The sequence below is a fragment of the Lethenteron reissneri genome, chromosome 69 (assembly GCF_015708825.2).
Source record: "Lethenteron reissneri isolate LAM-NWPU_2019-01 chromosome 69, ASM1570882v1, whole genome shotgun sequence".
Lineage (NCBI taxonomy): Eukaryota > Metazoa > Chordata > Hyperoartia > Petromyzontiformes > Petromyzontidae > Lethenteron > Lethenteron reissneri.
In genome coordinates, this window is record NC_083847.1 from 2375634 (window position 1) to 2396235 (window position 20602).

General features: G+C 41.4%; 1 protein-coding gene across 1 annotated transcript in view; it reads left to right on the forward strand.

Annotated features, from left to right (window-relative positions):
* LOC133360724 (interferon-induced very large GTPase 1-like) overlaps window positions 1-20602 on the forward strand; it is a 57821-nt gene that overhangs the window by 27501 nt on the left and 9718 nt on the right. The window contains exons 2-5 of the mRNA XM_061579513.1: window positions 2369-2665; window positions 4368-4436; window positions 13562-13646; window positions 19205-19327. Coding sequence (XP_061435497.1) covers window positions 2369-2665; window positions 4368-4436; window positions 13562-13646; window positions 19205-19327 — 574 coding nt within the window. The remainder of the gene's footprint in view (window positions 1-2368; window positions 2666-4367; window positions 4437-13561; window positions 13647-19204; window positions 19328-20602) is intronic.

The window sequence follows — 20602 nt, forward strand, 5'->3', positions numbered from 1 at the left end:
CCGCATTAAAGTAATGATCAGCCACGGCAGAAGAATTGGTCCTGCCGTGTTTCAGATCTGCCTTATGTTCACGACCACGGTCCGAGACATTTCATTTGGTTTCCCCAATGTAACTGCTGCCGCAGATACAGCTTAGTTTGTAGACGCCGGGATATTGCATGTCAGGAATCTTGTCCTTTACAGATGATATCAGATCACGAATTTTGTGTATAAAAATGTAAAAAGTTAACTTTCAATGTGATTAGTGCAAAAATGACGTCACTGACCCTATCCATGCATTGTGCCATTGGATGCACTACATCATAATAAACAACTTTTATAAACACACCAAAGCATTTTATGTGAATGTTTACCTTAAAGAATGAAAAAAAATACTACAAAAGTAATGTTCCAGGCAAGTTTCGAAGTGTCGACTCTGACGTTGGTATTAATATATATTTTTAGCAAAACCTGTTTGCAAAGCACTCGTGGAATAAGGCTTCCATACCTAATATTTATTGGTTTAAACGAGCCAAGTAATTGATTAATTGATGGGGATTTTGATTCAGGCATGCAAAACTGGGAATCGTTTGGACAACGGTAACTGGATGACATTTTGATTACAAGATTTGACGACGACATATATTGTACTTTACCGAGTGTTGACATCCCCAGCGTTAAACAGTACTGCTTTTTTGTATTTGGATTGTCAGCCAACACCGGCCGCAACCCCGAGTTGAGGTGCACCAATTGTTCTCTTTTAGCCCCGCCCCCCCACCGTTCCATTCCCTGGATACCACATTCAGATAAGCCCCTCCCCCTTAACTTGTTTTTAAGAGCTTGGATTTTGGATTTTTTCCTCACTTGATACAGTAAATTTAGCTATGACGCTTCCACCTGATGACGGAGACTTGTGTTTCCTCCGAAACGTCGTTATTTATTATTTTATTTCTATTATTATTTCTATTATTTTTATCGTCCATACAAAAAGTTAATTGCTTTCAAGGAGCCAATTAATTGATTATTTGATGCCGATTTTGATACAGACATGCATTGTCACCGGATCTGAGTACGTGTGTAAAATTAGCGATTGAATGGACAACGGGAAGTGGACGAAATGTTGATTTCAAGATATGACAATTTGACTACGACACAGGAGTAAAACCATTGATTAAAAAAGAACCATTATATAGACGTAAAATTTCCATTTGATTGGGTTAATCAATGGATCAAGAACAGATCGTTAATCTCTGACTACTGCACTTACATTAATAGCGTCCTGTTTGATGAAGATAAGGTTGTAGATGACTGAATCCAGTGTTTTAGGCTGCGGGTTGGTGTGGTAAGAAAACAAAGATTAATATGGAAACATAAATAGATGAGTCCCATCAGGTTGTAATCCTTTTGGAAAATGAGAATTAAAACCAAAGCAATGTGTTATATCATTTGAATTGGAACATTGACTCTGATTACGAACATAGAACAAACACTGCAATTTATTCAAAAATGTGTAGAGGAGTAGAAGAGAGTAGTGGCGTCATGTGCGCTGTCCGGTGCGATGGCGTCACGGGACGTGGGGCCATGCGCGCTGGATAGTGCACATGACGACACAGCTCCTCGAGGATAAAGGGGGGACCCCGTGATGTAAGCGGGGTCGTAGCTGGAGAGTAGGGTCGAAGTAGGGTGGAACGGGGGGAGCCAGGGGCAAGAGGGTAGGAATAGGGGATAGCACAGCGCCAGGGCTGGACGTGGCTGTGCTCCTCGGTCGGCCGTGTTGGCTGATCCCACGGCCGGCGCAGAGGAGACGGCACGGGGCAGCCGGCTGTGTCGGGACCGAGTGGGACCTAGCCCGGGACCCCTAACCCCTGGGAAGTGGTTCACCCCCCCCCCCCCCCCGTGTGTTGTGTAGCCCTTAATAAACGGCGAAAGCACTTAACCTTACCTCCGTCTCTGAGTGAGTTGTCGTCAACTCTTCTACAAATGTATAGAGAAATGTACGCTGAAAATGACAACTCAAGATAGAAAATGGGGCACATGTATTCTAGAACAAACTGCAAGTGTTATAATCCTGTGAACTAATTGGGCTTGGGCAGGATTCACCGCTGAAAGGGATGGTAGCCAATGGATGACACTGATGGCACCAAAAGCTTGGATCATGTCCGAGACGGAAATAATAATTGTGATGGAGTGGTGAGATGAGCTGGTGTGCAAGAGGACATGGATTGTAGCATCACAGGGATAATTCTAAGTTCGGCAAATGAAAATTGCTGATAATGTTGAAAATGGATTAATGTTAAGATTTTTTTTATTTTCTAATTTGATTCTTTAGAATGAGCAAAGCACACATCTAATTTATTCATCTGCTGTGCTCCCTTTTGTAATTAAACAGACACTGCAGAATATGACACATCATGGCGGGACATGATCCGGACAAACAAAAGAAAACTGATAGACTGGATCAGCGAAGAGCCCTCCGATTTTCTGGATGAACTGGAAAGTAAAGACCTAATTACCCGAAACGTTTATAAACAGGTTAAGGAAATCAGTGACTCTAAGAAGCAGTCTCGTTTCCTCATCGACCACTTCCTTGACAGCGAAGAGAATGATTGCAATAATTTCCTACAATCGCTCAGAGATGTGAAGAACAATTACCACCCGGAGCTACAGAAATGGATTGAAAATCTTGGTGAGTAATCATTTCGAGTGTGAAATCTAGATCTCTTAGAATATAAAAAATAGACATTGCATTGGCATTAAATGGATATAATAATTTAAATAATCATAATCTAAGTCATACTGAACGTAACACTACATGTGAAAATGCAATGCATAATCAGAAGTTATGGGTTTCTAAACTCATTACAGAGCAAAGTAAAATACAAGTATGGTTAAGTTAACAGTTGTGAAACGGGTACTCTAATGATATCCCTAAAAGTAAAATGACTCAAATCAAACGGCAAATCACTATGTCGCTGACCTTATTGCGCCCAGCAGAAATAAGACACGGAACTATATTTGCTACTATTAATCAATTTCTCAAACCAGTTTCTTATTCTAGTCCCTTAGGTTTGGTTGATAGATTTAACTTTTTGTTAAACTCTTTCACTGTTAAAACATTTCTATTCAGTCCTGGCTGTCTTTATAATTCGCTGCTCCTCTACGTTCAAATGTCTTGCCTCCGTTTGTATGTATGTTGAACTTCTGTCGCACCGTACATAGCCAACCGTGCTAATCGAAGGTGCTGCACCCTTTTAAGGGTTCAACACTAACTGATCTCCTTGATATCACTTCTTTTGAGGTCACTCTTCTGATCTCTGAATCTCGACCTTACTCCAAATTGATTTCTGCAAACTTTACTCGTCTGGGTGCATTTGTGTTCGATATATTCATCAGGCCTCACAGCTTGGGTATTGTTCATTTCACATTTCAGATGGCAGCTGTAACTCTCCTCCTTTAGAAGCCAGGTCTTAATCCAGAGTTGTTGGTTAACTTCCATCCTATCTCTTAAGATGAATTTCCTCAGTAAGGTCCTGGAGTGCTGTGGCTAATTGACTCCAGCAATATCTGGCCTTGAATAATCTGCTTGAGCCCTATCAAACTGAATTCAGATCATGGCATAGCACGAATACTGCTTTGTTTAGGGTGGTAAATAACCTGTTGAACTATGCAGGCCACAATATAATTTGGGGTTCCTCAAGAAACTACACTCGGAACCATTCGGCTCCACATGGAGCTTTGCTTTGATTTCTGGGCGTGTACTCTCACTGTTATAGAGACGACACTGACATAATTTCAGCTGAGACTTGACTGCATCAGTGACATATATGCTATCATCATCACTCATTTATAAAATTTTGGATGAAGAAGAATTTTCTTCAACTGAATGTTGACAAGACTCAAGTCCATTTTGTTGGTTGTTCCCACCAGTTGACCAAAAATGTATTACTCCACCTGGTGATCGATGGCCAGAACGTCTGCCACACACATGAGGTTTAAAAACTCTTCAGTGCTATTTGACCAGTCTCATTCCTTTGACCTTTCTCCCTTATGTTGATTAGTCATGGAGCCTCTAACCCTGTGTCCATGTTACCTCACAACCAGTCTAGTCTGAAAGTCATACATAATACCTTTACACACACCCATCTCCCGTATGTGTAATCTCCCTCATCGGCTACATGCCTGTTTTCACACCAACTTTTGCAAATTCATTATCACTCTCCTCGTCATCACTCTCACTACAGTACATCAGCATTACAACGATACAAACCTGTCACAACACAAGCGCACAAGAAAACCTTGTACACAACCATCTAAGGATTAATTTAAAGCCTGGATTTGGGTTTATACCACGAGATCTTGATTCCTAAGGCCTTTTTCTCGACACCCAGGACTTCAAAAGCCAATGTATGGGTATCCAGTGACTCCACATCAATCACAGCATCCTCAAAAGAGTAAAGGTTGGTAACCCTCACTTCACGACAGATGTGCCATGTAGACTACAATTCACTTTACAACATAACACCCAGTACTTGCAGATATTGAAGAGAGTTCAGGCAAGGACATACCTCTAATTCACGCAAACGTCACTGGGCAACAGCCATAGATATACCCACCACACTTTTCAGCACTTTCACTTCCTGCATGCCGGCACACCTTCATATTTAATATTTTTTGGAATTCCAAAAAAGTTGCAGGGCTTCCTAAAATGTCTCCTGATGCACTGTATCAAATTTCTTCTTCTGGCACAAATACAGATTGTTCAGGCGGCTGAGTGTACACGATATTATTGAAGAGGCACATACACCGACAAGTCACACTTTGTTTCACTCCTGATGGTTGTTGTATATATTTGGTCTTGAAAAATTATTTTTAAAAAATTATGAAAATTAAATGAAAATAGAAAATGTGTAATTGCCAAAATTATGCTAATTAGTGTAAATACGCTAACTATGCATTTATGCTAATTGGTCTCTGCTTCGATGTCTAGGGGTATTAGCAATCGGGATAATAAAATGAAGGTGTAATTGTATGAAGTTATGCAAGTGTATGTAATTATGCTAATTTGGCTAGGCTTCGTTGTCTCGGGTGTATTATCAGTCGTGATAATACAATGATTCTCGCTTTAACTTTTACTGATTATGTTTTACTGTGTTATGTCAGGTCTCAAAATTCAGACCTCACCGCATGAAACAGTTCTTATAATGAAGATTATCATGCATGAACTTAGGGAGGCACCACTCAGACACTTCTGTGTTAAGCAACTTTCATATTTTTATTTTAAGCTTTCGTAACTGCAGGGATTCATATTGTTTTCTTGCTGTGGATTTCACACCTGATTATGATTGCATGTGTTGCAGTCGTAACGTCGTGATAATTTTTATTGATTAATATTTTTTTTATTTTATTATTTCCCTTCTACGTGACTTTACCGAAAGAACCAAGAATATACAACTTTAATGTCTTTAAAAAAACATAACACTCTAATATGCGAACTCTTATGCTAGGTATGGCAACACAGTACTCCTGGAGATGTCCTCCTCATTGATCCGTACATTTAACCCTGAATGGTAACGTTCGTTAAACTGGATAACAGAACAATCGGCTAATTCCTCAGAGTAAAGCGAGCATTCACGGCGATAGGAAAAATTCCTTAAAAATTTAAGTGACAATATTCATACGAACAGTAATAAAGAAACATGTCACTAAAGCAAAAGTAGACCTAATTTAATTCATTGGTAAGAGTATGCAATTAACGAAATGTCTTAGAACAATGGTTTACGGCAGTGTGCCTGCTTGTCTCGCAAATGTTATCAATTGGCTACGGGCTTCAATAAATTAGCGTGATCAAAATTAAGATTTTAACAAAATAGTATCCCTGTGAGTGTGTAGATTCGTAACATAGATGTTTATAAATGTTTAGTTTCATCAATTAATTACTTGGTACAGTTATGCAATTAATGAAAACGAATGACTAAAATACTTCTCAAACTGCCTATTTCTATCTCTAAAATTTACCAGGCTCTCGTAGGTCAATTCGCTCTTTCTCTCCCTCCTCGCTTCGGGGTGGATTTCCATACAACTCTCTCTAAACTGTTCCAGTCTTGTTGAGTCTTTCAGTGACATGCTAATTTTTCTGCTCCAGCAGCTGCTCCAACAGACCCACCGCTCTCTCTCTGCCCCCTCCCCCCTCTCTCTCTATTTAAGGCCTCAGCACAGAGGCATTGTGTCTCTGTGTGTCTATGTTGTGTGTCTCTCTTTTTTTTTACGATCAGAGGAAACAAGAAGATGTTCGGTGTAGTCGGTACTTTGCTTCGTTCATCATTTCGTTTATTTTTATTTTTTTAATGCTTTCCTTTATGTAACCCCACTCCCCTCTCTGTCCCCTCTCTCTCTACCCCCTCTCGCTCTCTCGCTCGCTCTCTCTCTCGTTCTCGCTCTCTCTTTTTTTAACTACGACAAGCGCTGCATCTGCACGCAGCCTATCTCGCAGTCCAATGGCCTCCGACGGGTAGCTCATATCTGCATGCAGAGGTCTCCGTCACTGTGTGTCTCTGTGTTGTCTCTCTCTGCTTGTGTGTTTGTCTTTGTATCTCCGGGTCTGTGTTTTATCGCTCTCAAATTTAGTTCTACCTGATGACGGTTGCTTGTGTTGCAATCGAAACGTCGTATTCTATTATTTAATATATTTCCTTTCTACATGACTTCACCGAAAGAACCAAAGAGTAATTCCTGCAGTTACGAAAGCTTCAAATCAGATGTGTGGAAATCCACCCCGAAGCGGCCGGGAGAGAGAAAGAGCGAATGAACCTTTGAGAGCCCGGTACATTTTATAGAGAGAAACAGGCCGTTTGAGAAAACTAACTTAGCATTTTTTTGGAAATGTAATGCAATGCAACACAGAGAGTCGGCTAACACACAGGTAACGCATAGACTAGTTGATTCCTTATTTACATTCACATTCCTTATTGCCGTACAAATCCTAGAGGAATGGCCTTTTCTATTGATTCTCCCAGCATCTGGAATGCTATCGTCAATAAACTACAACTTGGATCACTACCTGTGAGATCTTCACTCAAAACTGATCTAGATGAGTTGTACACCCCGAGCTGCCACTGCTATTCAGAATGGCCTGAAATCAAATGTATCATTCTGGATGACCGCTGAAAAGTATGATCTTGAGTTTGATTATAGTGTGCTGTTTTGATCCAGAAGAGGCCTGATGGCTCGTTGGGACATTCCGTCTACAGGAAAGCCACCCACACGGATTCCTATCTAAAGCCTGACTCCCACCACCATCCGGCCCAGAAGAACTCCCTTATCAAAACATTACACCATAGGGCCCGCTACATCTCCGACCAGTGCCACCTAGCCAGTGAACTGGAGCACGTACACCAAGCCCTCAGGATGAATGGATACTCTGACCACACAATCCGCAAAACTGTAGCCCCAACCATGGGGAGACAACCATCTGAGGACCCAATCAAAACCATCACCTTGCCATACATAGCAGGTGTTACCAAAAATATTACCAAAATCTATAACAAACACAAGATCCATGTCCGATTCAATACAGTACACAAAATCTGTGATTTTATCCCATCTATGAAGGATGTCATTCCTGACATGCAGTACCCTGGTGTCTACAAACCAAGTTGTGTCTGCGACATGTCTTGGACCGTGTTCACGAACACAAGGCAGATTTGAAACACAGCAGAACTAATACCTCTGCAGTGGCTAGTCATTGTTATAATGCAGTGGGCTCGCACGATATTGTTTTTTCCGAGACCAAGGTACTCTGCAAACCTTCGGGCTACCATCAAAGATTTGTCCATGAAGCCATCCAGATCTATAGACACAGAGACAATTTCAACCGAGAAGATGGGTATAAGCTGAGCAATCATTGGAAGGACGTGATTAACCAAGCAAAGTCGTAGCTTGCTGTGGTGCTTCCATTCTCCCTGCCGTTTGGCTGTTATCTCTGACTCTGAGTTGCATTGCCCTGTTAGGTGCCTCTGCATTAACGGGCTAGGGTCTCACTAACATGGCCACCTCTGCTCCCTTAGCCTCGATGTATTGATGGTTCTGGCTGTGTGATGGGCTTTGTGCCTCACTGGCGCGACCACCGTTGCGGTGGTTCTCTTGCATAGAAGCGCTTGCCTCACAGCGTAGTTGGCGGCGCCACAGCTTGTGTTACACATAGACATGACATTAACCTGTTAATCCCCCTAATCTCCCTGACTAAACTTTCCCATCAACATAGTGCTAATCTCCCATTAACACTGCTGTTGTGTGCATATGTGGGGACGATACTCTTATGCGACAACGGAAGCTCATTTCATGCTAATCTCTCTCCCTAATCTCTCTCTCCCTAATCTCCCCCATTAACACAGCTGACGTGCTTGTGTCCGGGGATGGAATTTCCTTCCAGCTCAGATCCCGCTTGGTTGCCCATCGCCATTTAAATAACCTCTTGTTATAACAGCTCTCTCGCTGGTTCAGCAGTTCCACTGCCATTTTCTTTTTTCCGCCTGAGGACGATCGCTTGTGTTGTGATCGAAACGTCATTATATATTGTTTTTATTTTTTTTTATTTTTCTACCTACGATGACTTTATTGAAAGAACCAAAGAGTACAACATTATATTGAGGTGATTGAGCAAGATAATTACATTCGGAGTAGTGGAATGTATCGCAATGATGCATCCTTCATGTTTGTGAATTGGAAAATGAGTCTTTATATGTTCTGTGGTCTGTTATGCTTAACCACAGTCACACACTGGAGATTTCCCTGTATTCATTTTGGGTAAACCTTCCTTCTTATCATCTGTGCTGATGGCAGTGGGGTATTGTTGATAAATGTAGGTCATTGTCCAATAAAGTTGATGAGGGAGATTTAGATTGGTGCTTTATGTAATGTGGTAATTTTGTGCTATCCACTAATTTGTAGGCTATGGAGTTGGGTGTAACTTTTGAGGTCCGATATTCATTTGAATGATTAGATCCAAGACATCGCAGAGTTAGTAGAGTACAGTCCTTTAACTCCTTCATTTCACCGTTTGCATCTAGAGGCTCGAGCAGGGCCCTTTCAACTTGTGTGCTGCCTGGCAGCTTTGCACTGCCAGAGCAGAGCCTGGGTCTCTTATTCCAGCAGGGATTGTATTCTTCCCAGAAGTCCCAGGGGTTACTCTTCTTGGCAGTGGAAATAAGGAGATCAATGTCACGGCCATTCGGATCACCACCTTCTACAGCTTTCTACAGCAGTCCAAGTCAGCTTTGGACAAGTTCAACTGTAGGATTAGTTTAGACATGATCACGGGGATATCTTGATCGTGTTGAATGATGTTGCGGAAGACAATGAGTATTTTGTGAGATATGTGAAGCCATCCATATATACAGACACAGACACAATTTAAATCGAGAGGATGGGTATAAACTGAGCAATAAATGGAAGGACGTTATCAACCAGTTTAAGTCATAACTGGCTGTGATGTTCCCATCCCACCACCTTCCCATGTTAGTTGTTATTTTCGGCTCTCTGATTTTACATTAACAGGTAAAATTTCTCACACTAACACAGCCACCTCACTCGCCGAGCTCTAGGTTGCTGCTCTGCCGTCTTCCATTCACATGCTAATCTATTACATTAACATAGCCACCTCAGGGTGCTGGCCGTGGAGGCCGCTCAACAATCTTACATTAACATGCAAATTTTTACTTGGCAGCCCTTTGATTGGTGAAAAAACCACCACCATCGCAGTCGCTGCCCACCACATTTTTAATTGGCCTCTGACATTTGAGCTACGCCCATTTCAAACCTTTATAAACTGTTTCCTTTGTAAGCTAACCCCTCTTTCTGATGACGAACGCGTGTGTTGCAATCGAAATATCGTAGTTTTTTTTATTATTTTCTTTGAACCTATCTACGTGACTTTACCCAAAGACCCAAAGAATACAAAGAATATGTGAAGCATGCTTCTGCTTCAATCTTTGCAAGCGGTGATTAGGTCCAGGTTGTAGTCTTTTTTCCAGAAAGCAGAGTGAAAAGTTGTTGCCTGTTCAGGGATAAAAGACCAGTTGCAGATCTTCTGTGGACATCTAGTTTGTGAGGTATTCGTCATCAGAAAATTGGCTTCATAGCCCCGCTAGTGGTGGCTGTTAAATTCACGAAAAAATGGTATTGCGCTGAATTTGGTTCACTTTGGAGTGCTCGATTATTCCATGTCGAAGTAGGGGCTTTACTCACGATAATATTGTACTTGATGGCGGTGGTGAATGTGGTTTCTTTTTCAGTTGCCGAGTTGATTGCATTAGCTGTGATTTCTCACTTAGCAGAGTGGGTCACGTGCAGGGCAATCTTCCACTTTGATACCTCTTGTGAGCCACTTGTGGGTATTGTAAGATCGTGGTGGATCACAGAAAAATACAGTGAAAAATAAACACATCGTTGTTTTTACATTCATCATAAAATAATTACCCTACATATGTCATCTTAAAAAAACAGACAAAGTAGAAGGTCACGACTAAACGTAAATTTATTAGGAAAAATACAACTGTCATGTGTAAAATGTGTGGATCAGAGAGCTATCACACGCTCCCACTGAAGTCACCTCACTTGTACGTACATGGTACTAATGCGGGTGGTGTGTACTGGATTAGTTCTCAACCGTTCTAACTGCATGGCACACACTTTAGAGCTTGCTCGATCTTCGTGGCACAAGAAATTCCCACACAGTGAGTGGGTGGGAATGCCATACTTATCGAGAAAAAGGACATCAAGTGGCACTGCCAATATCTGTGAAAATAATTTTCCCAACTGCACGAGTGTATTCATGTATGCCTGTGTGACTCCATGTCTGTGTGTGTTCTTGTGTGTGTATCTCCGTGTCTGTGTATGCATCATCACGTATGGAAATATCCTAATGTCACGGTCTGCTCGCCGCGAGAAGGCATCGGGAAAGAGTGTCCGTAGTTTGCTATTCCTCCATTGAACGAGTGCAGACTTCAGTGGTTTACTATATGGTCCTTAGTTTTGGTTGCATGGCGATAACCGCAGTTGCTTGTCTTTGCTTGTTCAGATATGAAGGAGATGTGCACGTTAGCCTGTTGATATTCTAAAGTAGTTGATGGTACACCGTTAGTTCGATATTTGCGTCTCAAATTTTATTCAATGTCCACGTTGTTTCACATTTCTCCAGAATTCTTAGAGATCTGGATGAGATTCTAGGATAATGACAGAGTGATCCCAGAAAGGAAATCGGGACTCAAGTCGGCGCCAATGTACATGTTTGAGGTCTTAGTTGATGGTCAGGTTGCCGTTGGCTAGACATAATGTTAACTCCCTAGCAGTTTGAACCTCTCTGTGGATATTTGTTGGCAGAACGTTCGCCATAACAAAGTGCTAGGGGATTGATGTCGGGTTCAGTGTTCAGGTTATGATGCGCATTGCGTTATTTAATTGTGCATCTCATAGTTGTGTACGTGCTCCCGGACCTGTCTGGAGCGCAGCAATTTTGTCGCTGAGTGGATCAGTGAGAGAGTGGCAGATAGCAGCGCATCAGCTGAGGCAGCCCAGTCCATTCTTCCAAGTTTATGCAGCAAGGCGATTATTGATTTGGTCTTTTAACAAATGAATCTCATGTGGGGCTTTATAACCTCTTGACATCCTGGAGTTGGGTCACAGCTCACGAGGCTACCACAGTGACAGTTGTAACTTGTTGACCCGCCCCTATTGGACATCTATTAAAAAGAGCGTCATGGCTCGTCGGATTTCTCCTGGAGTCTAAATAAAGATTTGGATTCTGAAAATATTTTTATTCTGATGGAAATATGCCTCCAATAAAGTAAGATCAGTTTTTTTAAGTTTTTTTTGTGCAGAAAGGGCTATGCCATCTGCAGATATTAATTTGTGAGATTATGTGCACGGCAGGTTACTTATATATATCTTAAATAGTGTTAAATAATGAGCTGCACTGTTACACCTTCATTAAAGGTGTCATGAGTTGGGAGAGTTTTGTAACCCTAGGCATAGAGTGTTTCCCTCTCACATGAACGGGCATTCTCTGGCTGTTTCAGGTTCCTCATCATGCAGCTGCATTTCTGCTTATCTGTATTCTCTCCGTATTAGAGTGAGCAAATTATGTGGGCGTTACAAGTTTAATGTATTATTATATGAGGGATAAGAATGTCAAGGTCTTAGATATATTACATACATTACAGTACTTGATGATGCTGTGTTGGTAATGGTCGATGAACACGTTTCACAATGGACTTTTTACATTTGTCAAACTCAATACATTAATCAAAGGTCATTGAATGGTTTGCTTACTTGAATAGCATTGCTCACGAAGCATTACATAAACAAATGTGCCAAAACGAATGAGACTGGGACATTAGATTGCATTTTACCACGTTTGAAATTTGTTTTCTTAACAAAAGGATAAAGCTATATTGTAATAAAGCTATATGTTGTCAAGGTTCGTGTGCTTCCTGTCTTACTCAATGGAGTCAGTGCTTCTTATCTTACTCCATGATACATGCATATGCTCGGGGAAGCATAGGAGATACGTCTGACCTATTTACAGAATGTTGCGGTATCGATTGGACGACTGTATATTCATAGGCTACTACAGGAAACTAAGAGGAAGCCTGCTACCTACATGATATCATGAGGCCAACTGCATTTTTGGGAATATGGCTCTCATTTCCTTGGCTGACCCTGCTGAACCTCTATGATGGAAGAGGTGATCAAGGGGTCCACTATGAACCTCTTGGTTGCATCAGATTGACCGTTCCTGTCAAAATGTAGGGAAAATGGGAGCAGCTTGCTGACTGCCAGGAGAAACTTAGAAATAATACAATTAATGTACAATAACTGAACATGAAATCTAAGATTAGATGAAGAGCGTATCAATACACATTTAAAATAGGAGTTAGACAAGGTGACATGCTTTGGCCAAAGTTTTTCACAGCAACATAGAAATATGATTTTCCAAACAATTGGTGTTAAGAAACAAAGATGCAAATGATATTGGTGAAAAAAATAATTATCTCAGATTTGCTAATGATTCAATCAAATATGGGCAAGATTGTGGCATTAACTATATTGAGTGGACGAGAGGTAGAATACAATATTTGTTTGTATTTTCTCGGGCACGTGATCAATGTGTGTCTTGAAAGAGAGCTTGAATCCAGATAATGCCTAGATATTGAAAGTTGTCAACATGCTTAATAAGTGCATAGGAGAATAACATAACCTTTCTCTTTTTAGCGTTGAGGACCAGTTTTAGGCATTAAGTAGAAGTTGAAGAAGATTGTCGAAGTAATGTTGTAGATGAGAGATGGCAGAGGAGTATTGACCACGACTAATGATAATGGACATTATTGCATGATTACACAGTATTTTAAGTAATGTGGAATATTTTGCTGGTGTATTTATAGATATGTCAAGAACGTGATTTGACATGTTCTGCTTTAAATGCGTTCAAAGGAGTAAACCGGAATTAATTCAATATATGTATTACACTTTTATGTCAGACAAATATAAAACATATGGATCTCATGTGCAAAATTTGTATTGTTCACAGGTGGCTGGAATAAATCCAAACAATACGTATTAAAGAAGTCCAATGATACAAAATGTGTAGATACAGGACCAAATCATCCACCCAGGTAATATATGCTGCACAATTGTCATGACAAGTGATATGGTAACGGGTTTATTATCATTCAATAATGCTTAAAATTTTAATTAAAACAAACTCAATGAAAGGGTAGTTAATTAAATAAATCGAAATTCTAGCGAAGAATAGAAAGAAATTCCAAATGCTAAATACATAAAGTAATCTATAATTACAAAAAATAGATTGGCAGTAAACATCAGTTGTCGAGCTGAATATTTGATAATCTGTTTAAACTACTGTATATATACACACATATCTTTCACAACTTTCACACACGAATAAAAAAAAAACTTTCTATATTGGACTATACAGGTTATTTCTTCATATTTTGAGTTACAACTGTACTTCAATTTAGCGGTCATATTTCATATCGTAACTTTTATAACCTCTATATTTCTACTTTCAATCCCTTTGACAAGTTTCATTGACATATGTATATCTAATTACACAGCTTTACTGTAGTACCCGACGTAACTACACTCTCTCTCAAAAAATAAATAGAGGTTTACCCTTTCTGGAAAAAAAACAGGAGGTGTTAAGATGTTCAAACACCAAACAGAAACCTTTTGCAAAGAATCATGTCTGCATTAACCGCACATATTTGTGCTGCAATGTTCACCACAAGTATGTGTGGTTAATGCAGACATGATTCCTAGTAAATGGTTTATATTTGGTATTTGAACATCCTAACACCTGTTTTATTGCCAAAAAGTGTAAAACCTATTCTTATTTTTTTCATACTTTGAGACTGGCAAAACAGGTCCCATTTTACACTATTTCTGTTGCGCTATGCTATACTGGTTTGCTATGTTCTGTCTCCATCTCTATCTTGTGTGCACTACACAGAGTTCTGTCTTTAACCCACTGCTGCTGTTCTTCTCTGCAGAAAAGTTTGTATTGACACAAAACATGTTATTAACCATATGTAACATCACGTTAGACATTTTCACATTATAAACCAGTGTTTGTAACATGTTGCCTTACATTAAATATTGTTTATACAGTGAGGGAAATAAGTATTTGATCCCCTGCTGATTTTGTACGTTTGCCCACTGACAAAGAAATGATCAGTCTATAATTTTAATGATAGGTTTATTTGAACAGCGAGAGACAGAATAACAACACCAAAATCCAGAAAAACGCATGTCAAAAATGTTATAAATTGATTTGCATTTTAATGAGGGAAATACGTATTTGACCCCCTCTCAATCAGAAAGATTTCTGGCTCCCAGGTGTCTTTTATACAGGTAACGAGCTGAGATTAGGAACACACTCTTAAAGGGAGTGCTCCTAATCTCAGCTTGTTACCTATATAAAAGACACCTGTTGACAGAAGAAATCAATCAATCAGATTCCAAACTCTCCACCATGGCCAAGACCAAAGAGCTCTCAAAGGATGTCAGGGACAAGATTGTAGACCTACACAAGGCTGAAATGGGCTACAAGACCATCGCCAAGCAGCTTGGTGAGAAGGTGACAACATTTGGTGCGATTATTCGCAAATGGAAAAAATACAAAAGAACTGTCAATCTCCCTCGGCCTGGGGCTCCATGCAAGATCTCACCTCGTGGAGTTGTTATGATCATGAGAACGGTGAGAAATCAGCCCAGAACACGGGAGGATCTTGTCAATGATCTCAAGGCAGCTGGGACCATAGTCACCAAGAAAATAGTTGGTAACACACTATGCCGTGAAGGACTGAAATCCTGCAGCGCCCGCAAGGTCCCCCTGCTCAAGAAAGCACATATACATGCCCGTCTCAAGTTTGCCAATGAACATCTGAATGATTCAGAGGACAACTGGGTGAAAGTGTTGTGGTCAGATGAGACCAAAATGGAGCTCTTTGGCATCAACTCAACTCGCCGTGTTTGGAGGAGGAGGAATGCTGCCTATGACCCCAAGAACACCATCCCCACCATCAAACATGGAGGTGGAAACATTATGCTTTGGGGGTGTTTTTCTGATAAGGGGACAGGACAAATTCACCGCATCAAAGGGACGATGGACAGGGACATGTACCGTCAAATCTTGCGTGAGAACCTCCTTCCCTCAACCAGGGCATTGAAAATGGGTCGTGGATGGGTATTCCAGCATGACAATGACCCAAAACACACGGACAAGGCAACAAAGGAGTGGCTCAAGAAGAAGCACATTAAGGTCCTGGAGTGGCCTAGCCAGTTTCCAGACCTTAATCCCATACAAAATCTGTGGCGGGAGCTGAAGGTTCGAGTTGCCAAACGTCAGTCTCGAAAGCTTAATGACTTGGAGAAGATCTGCAAAGAGGAGTGGGACAAAATCCCTCCTGAGATGTGTGCAAACCTGGTGGCCAACTACAAGAAACATCTGACCTATGTGATTGCCAACAAGGGTTTTGCCACCAAGTACTAAGACATGTATTGCAGAGGGGGCAAATACGTATTTCCCTCATTAGAATGCAAATCAATTTATAACATTTTTGACATGCGTTTTTCTGGATTTTTTTGTTGTTATTCTGTCTTTCACTGTTCAAATAAACCTACCATTAAAATTATAGACTGATCATTTCTTTGTCAGTGGGCAAACGTACAAAATCAGCAGGGGCTCAAATACTTTTTTCCCTCACTGTATATCATGATTCCTTAGTATGTGTGTCTGCCACATAGTGGTAATGTTGCGGTTTGCGCACCGCGCTATGAACCTGGCGACCTGAGTTCGATTCCCGCTCATGGCCAACACCAGTGACATTTATCTGAACCGTTCCTGGGCCCCCCTAGGTCGGCTCAGCCTCAAATGAGTATTTGGAGTGGGGTGGAAAAACATCACCAACTGAGACAAAAGCAGTCTTGTGTGGTGCTGGCTACCCACCCCCTCGTGTCCTGTGCCGGCCTTCATTATGTGCTGGCTAACCGCACTTGTCTCAACAGTTAAGGCGATGCAGGGGATCTTTGTATTTGTCTTTTGCGCCACTTTAAACAAATATCATACAATGCACATTTTCCAGCTGCGTGTACAAATTTTATATCGATCTTTTCTAAGACCTTGTATTAATGTATGATGAAATTATTTTGCTCCGTATGTAACAGTTTTGAAGAAATCAGTTTTCAATCTAGATTTCAAATTGCGTAGCTCCAGTGATTTCCTAAAATCAGAAGGAACAGTGTTCCAGAAGTCCACAGAAGTGCATCTGAAAGTGCGTAATGCAGTGACTGCCTTTGTTCGATGGTTAGCCAAAAGCCGCTGTGAGGATGACCCGAGTTTGCATGATGGTTTATGCTCTTTGACGAGATCAGCAAGTTTTTGTGGTTCATTTGTGGCAAAAACTTTGTGTGTAATGAGTGCGACATTATAATATATTTGTTCGGCAACTGAAAGCCAATGGAGCTCAGCGAGCATTAGACAGATATGGTTGAATTTTTCAGTACTCGTTACGACACGTGCCAAAGCATGTTGTACACGCTGCAGCTTCGTAATGTTTTTTTGCCAGACGTACCTACTCTATCCTTTGCTGGAAGTAGTAGTTAATAATCGAGCCTTGTCGATAATATGCTAGGCATTAATGTGTTGGATATGTCACAATTCAATAGTGGTCGAATGTGTCGTAGAGTCGTGATATGAAATTGCAGGACTTGACTATATTAGCACGTGGTGAGCAAACAACATATTCTGGTCGAGTACGGTGGCATGGCTGTTCATATGATTATAAACTGAATCCCCGAGTCTGCGACCACCACACCTGATCCTCCTACAAATAGTTTAACCTGAGGCCGAGTGACAACCAGCAGAACCTCCAATTTTCCTGGATTGAGCAGCATTTAGTTTCGTGCAAACCACACTTGCACCACTCAGGTGCAATTTTCGAGGTTTACGAGGCTCTTCATATCTAACTTTGACTTCACAGCGGTGTATAATTGTGTATCATCAACATCTTGATAGAAGTTGATATCATGCATTAGCGATCGAAGAGACATATGCTGAAAATATCATACGCCTTTGGACGGACCACTCATATGCCAACTAGGCACGGCATAGGTGATTACTGTTTGTCATCCAGCTTGACGAACTGTGATTGACCAAAAAGGTATAATTCAATCCACCCCAGTGTCATACCTGATACTCCAAATCTTGACCATAGTTACCTTTTACAAGGAATCATGTCTGCATTAACCACAATACTTGTGGTCAGAATGCAACAAAAAACATACTCTGATAATATATGCATTGTCTTTGACCAGAGGACGCCTTGGCTTTCTTTTGGCTGGGGGGGCTTAGCTGATGGGGAGCAAAGGCGTAGGGGGGGCTAGGTAGTTGGGGGAAGAGGATAGTACAATAGAGAGGGAAGAAGAGGAAGAGTCAGGGCGGAGGGAAGAAATGTCAGTGATATAATTAAGGAGGGAATAGATGTGGGAAGACAGGAAGCAAGTGCCCAGGAAGTGAAAGTTCCATCAAAGGATAGAGTGGGGGTAAGCGGATAGAGTGGAAGGAGCAAGGGAAGTGAAACAAATTGTTAAGGACATGAGGAAGTGGTCGGGGGGGGGGGGTGTAACTCAGTAGAGATAGGTGATGCCTTGTCTGAAAGTAAGATACGGTTCAGGATACTGCCAGATGTATAAGTATGGGGAGATGAAAGCAGGTGGAGACCAAACGAGTTGACTAGGGAGAGAAGGGCAGAGGCATTGTGGCAACGAAGGTGGAGGTCGACGTCCTCCACTTTATCAATGTGGAGATTCCATTCAACATGGAGGGGGGATAGTGGAGAGACGGCAGTTTAAGTAGTCAAAGAAGGAAATATGGGGTCCTGAGGGATGGTAGATAATGAGAAAAGTGATGCAGTAGCACGTGATCAATGACGTGAGTTTCAATTCAAAAGAAGAAGATCATTATTTGATTGTAGAGAAGCAGTCAAGCCGTCTACAGTAGTACAATACCGTATGTATAGACGGTATTGTGCTACTGTAAACCACCACTCCGCAGCATTCTCAAGCGTCCGTAAACAACAAAGGATCGATGAAAAGTGCATTGCAAGATGCCAGATGGCTGTCGTAATGTTTCCGGATATGTGAAGGAAGATTTATATTGCCGTCTATGACAATGGCTGGTTAATAGGGCATTGCAGATGGTAAAGTGCCAGATAGCAGCGCTTTTGCTGTGTATATATATACAGTACCTGGGAATATTAATGCAGATATGGACAAGAAACATTACTCGATACATGATTAACCTTCGATTATCTCACGTACCTAGATTAGCTTCCGCACCCCCAATAAACACGGTTGGCTACTGGCGATGCAAAAGGAGATCATCAAACATACATACATTAACATTGGTTGACAACCAGGAAACTTTGCACGTACCATAAAAGCAAACGTTTTTTTCTGCAGAACATTTACTAAACGATCTGCCAGATTCAAATCTCAATAAATTTTCCAAGTGTAATTGTTGGACCTAAACAATTGTTCTTGGCATGTATCTTAATTTGACATATGACCTATAGGGCAGATATTGCAATTGGATTAATAATGTAGGAAGATGAGCCATATTTACACGACTTTGTGACGTTTTATTTTCCAGATTATCATCAAGTTTCACTACAACTCAAGACGCTGATGATGATGCCCAGACAGACGAGCGAGGTGAAGAACAAGGCTGCATTAAGCCAACATCTCCGTGTGTAGAAAGTACAAATTCGCAAAGGTAAATCAAAATTATGGCATGTCTATACTCTTTGGTTCTTTCGGTAAAGTCACGTAGGTATGAAATAAAATAAATCACGGCGTTTTGGGCGCAACACAAGCGTCCATCATCAGGTGGGAAAGCATGGTCTGCTGCTGAGGCAGACTGTTTTAAAAGGTTTGAAATGGGTGTAGCTCAAGGGTTATAAAGAAGTGGCCGGGGCTAGTGATGTTAATGTGAAAAATTAGCATGTAACTGTAAGATAAAAGAGCGGCCTCCTACACGAGGGCACGGAAGTGGCTATGTTAATGTGAGGAATTAGCATGATGTTAATGTGAGAAATTATCATGTAACTGTAGAAAAGAAGGACAGTGGCCTCCTAGACGAGCGCACAGAAGTGGCTATGTTAATGTGAGAAATTAGCATGTAACTGTAGAAAAGAAGGAAAAGAAGAGCGGCCTCCTCGACAAGGGAGTGCAACCCAACGAGTGTAATCCGAAGGGCCTGTGAGTATGAGAGTGCAATCCAAAAGACATGTGAGCATGAGAGTGCAATGCAACGGACATGTGAGCATGTCCGCGAGCACAAGTTAGATCTGAAACACGGCAGAACTGATTCTTCGGCCGTTGCCGATCATTGCTACAACTCGGTGGGCTCTCATGAAATTGTCTTTTCCGAGACCAAGGTTCTCTGCAAACCTCCTGGCTACCATCAAAGGTTTGTACACGAGGCCATACAAATATACAAACACAGACATAATTTCAACCGTGATGATGGGTACAAACTTAGTAATCATTGGAAAGATGTTATCAATCACGCAAAAAAGACTTAATTACACATTTTTGGACCATCTTATCTGACAGACACTATTTTACTTTACTTTACCGAGTGTTAACATCCCCAGTGTTTAACAGTACTCTCTTCATTGTTCAGCCAGCACTGGTATAAACATGGGCATTTTCGTTATTTTCTATCATGTGTATCAACAGGTGCTTGTACACACACATGTCCACGTACACTTACACCCCAAACTCTCTTTTGGCCTACCCTCCCCCTCTCTGTCCAATGCGTTGGCGTGTGCAGCAGTAGTTGCTTGCGCACAACCACGTCCACGCCGTCGCTCTCGAGTACCACGTCGTGCATTCTTTTGGCCCCGCCCCCCCCTCCCCCTCCCGATGCTTTCCATTCATTGGCTACCACATTCTGATGAGCCCCCCCCCCTCTCCTCGCCCCTCAACTTGCTTTTAAGGGATTACATCTTGAATCATTGCCTCACTTGATGCAGCAAATCTGGCT